General features: G+C 26.6%; 1 protein-coding gene across 1 annotated transcript; it reads left to right on the top strand.

The window, feature by feature from the left end:
* Positions 1–635: 635 nt before the first annotated feature.
* LOTGIDRAFT_174983 (hypothetical protein) lies at positions 636–2,173 on the top strand (the record flags this gene model as incomplete). Its single annotated transcript, XM_009055076.1, has 2 exons — positions 636–1,098; positions 1,548–2,173. The coding sequence occupies 2 exons, from the start codon at positions 636–638 to the stop codon at positions 2,171–2,173; spliced, it is 1,089 nt and encodes a 362-aa protein (XP_009053324.1).
* Between the last annotated feature and the right edge of the window lie 1,027 nt (positions 2,174–3,200).

Below are 3,200 nucleotides of genomic sequence, written 5' to 3'. Positions count from 1 at the left end.
ATAGGTAGGTTTTATCAAAATGAACTACACAAAACCGACTTTTAAAAATGAACAATGAAGAATTTGATAGAAGATTAAGAGATGTAGACAAGCATTTACGCTTTAAATTTTTTAAATTTAAATGCAAATCTATGTTCAAAATATTATTGAATGTGTTTTATCAGAATGTAATACAAGTTTTTTCAAACACAAACTACGTATATATTTAAAAAAAACCGACTTTTAAAAATGAATGAATTTCTCGATAAATATGGAACCGATACAACCACAAACTTTCAACTCATGAGATGGGCGAATGAGTTAAATATATCACCGTTTTATTATTGTATGAGAGATGAAATAAATAAGGTTAAGAAAGGTAAATTTTACGCTATAACAAATATACATACTTCCGATCAAAAAGGAGTTCATCATTCTGCTTTGTACAAAGACTTTGACTTTTATTTCTTCGATTCTTATGGATTAGAACCCACTGAAGAGATAATCCAATTGACTAATAAACCAATCAAATGTTCGACATTTCAAATTCAATTACCGGGACAAAAGTTTTGTGGTCAGCTTTCACTTTGGGTTTTATATCAGTTGAGTTTAGGAAAACAATTCGAAGAAATTATAATAAATTTAACTTAATAAAAATGGCGAATAAGTTTGGATTAGGTTCTTTATCTTTAGAAACCAAAAAACCTAACACAACAGCGTGGATAAATAAAGCCAAACCTTACTTCCTGGATCAAATCGGAGACACTCTTCAAGGTGATTTAGATATGAACAATTTTAGCATAACTAATTTAAAGTCTCCGGAAAACAATAATGATGCCATTCACAAGAAATATTTAATTGAACAATTAAATTTAATTGAAGTAAATAAAAACCATTTAAACGAAAGAATAGGCGATGTGAAAAGATTCTTCAAACGTCAACTAAATAATAAAGATTTTATTGATGATACTAAATTACAACAAGAAGTAACAAGTTTAAAAAATTTTATTCAACAACAATTAGTCAATGTAGTAGATAAAACTCAATTACAAACTTTAGATGATAAGATTACAAAGCAAAAAATAGATCTTAAACAACTAATAGCCAATATTAATCCAGGTATAAGTGAAGACAAATTATCTGCATTAGAAAGTAAACTTAGTGATGATAGTGAAATACAAAAACAAATAGTCGCAACAACAATTAATCAATGTAGTAGATAAAACTCAATTACAAAATTTAAGTTCATTTATATCTAATTTAGATGATAAGATTACAAAGCAAAAAATAGAACTAATAGATATAAGTGAAGACAAATTGCAACGAGAATTAACTAATCGCATTAGAAAAAAAGTTTCTCAAGAAAGAATCATATTATTTCAATATTCCATTTAGATTTTTGGGTTTTCCTAGTGGTTCTATTACTGATAATATTGATAAATCAAAAGACTATCGATATAAAACATATGGATTTACAACAAATATTAGACTATATTCTACTCCAAATTATCCTATTCTTCCCAAAAAAAATTTTGATGTTAATTATCCATATATTTTTAAATTTCGAGGAAAACTTACAATTGAAATAACATTTCCTATACAGGTAAAAGTTGATTCATTATTCTTCAGACAAAACTCAATATCATCTAATAAATTTAACGCTCGTAAAGTTCTTCAGTTTATCAATGGTACAAAAAATGTAGAAACTAAAGAATTAGAAATTAACGACAAAAACAACAAGATTAGTCACTTACATGAAATTAAAACGAATGGACAATATATAGATAGGATTAGAATGTTAATCATACCAGATAATGAAAAAGATGAATTTACATTGAGTGATTTTGATATGTTATTGGAGACTGAAACTCCACCATCAATGAATATTATTAGAAATCCAGAACCACAAAAAAAAGATATAAGCAGATATCTTTTTTTACGAGCAACAGACTTTGAATACGTAAAACTATATTTTGTTGATAATGATATATTTACCTCACTCGATATTCATAAAAGTCAACAAAATCAAAATTTTTTAATAAGAGATGATGTATTTGTTAAAATATTTGTCTCTATTGAAAAACCAAAATTTTCAGTTCATCTGAATAAGATTAATGATTCGAAAGAACAAATATCATTAGTAACTGTAACAGTTAATAGTAAAGCAGCTATATCAGAAGTTCACTTAATTTAATTACCTAAAAATGGAACTCGAAAGTAGACAAAACTACATGATAGAAAAACAAAATGAACTAAAAGAAAAACTAAAACAATTCAACAAATGTAGAAAAACATGGAGTAGAATCGATTCTGTTTTCAAAACATTAAGTACAGTTTTAACAATAGGGATAACGGTGGCAACAGCCGTAACCGGTGGATTAATGCTCCCAATCATCGTCCCAATTAGCCTCGTTCACTGCCGTTCAAACTTCATCTTGTGGTTTGATTACTTTAGGTTTTACATCAAAACAAAAAGCTTATTATAAAAGGAAAACAAAAATTTTAAATACATATCTTAATAAATTATTCATTTTTTTCGAAAGATCGAGAGAGGATAAGAACATAACCATTGAAGAATTCAATGAAATTTTAGATAAATTTGATGTAGAAATATCATCAATAAAAGTTAAAATTCCTAGTTAAAAATAGTTGCTTTAAAAATATGAATAAATTTATATCACGTGTTCTTTTTTCCAATGTTATTGAGCATATCTCTGACGTTTTTTAATCATTTAACGGACAAATTGAATTAGATGGAAAGATAACTCAAGATGGAAAATACATACAGGACATAAAATTTGTAGGTTCTGATCGCATAACTTTTGTCGAATTCTTCATGTCGCTGAATGGTAATCATGCTAATTCGAATATTTCTTATTGGTATTTCACAGGAACAATGATTTTCCATAAAAACCCTAGTGGTAATCAAAGCTCATTATAATTTTTTTTTTCGAAAAATTCCTAGTTAAAAATAGTTGCTTTAAAAATATGAATAAAATTGAAATTGTAGACGATAAAAAATTCATATCAATGAAAATTTTAGACGATATCTCTGATGAATTAGAAAATAAATTCATATCAAATAAACTTTTTTCCGATGTTATTGACCTTATCTTCTGATGAATAACATTTAAAGGGCAAATTGAAATAGTTGGAGAGATAACTCAAGATGGAAAATACAAACAAGACATGAATTTGTAGGTTTTAATACCAAAACTTTT

Source organism: Lottia gigantea, assembly GCF_000327385.1.
Source record: "Lottia gigantea unplaced genomic scaffold LOTGIsca_230, whole genome shotgun sequence".
Classification (NCBI taxonomy): domain Eukaryota; kingdom Metazoa; phylum Mollusca; class Gastropoda; family Lottiidae; genus Lottia; species Lottia gigantea.
Note: the sequence above shows the minus strand (reverse complement) of the source record. Positions and strands in the feature narration are given on the sequence as shown.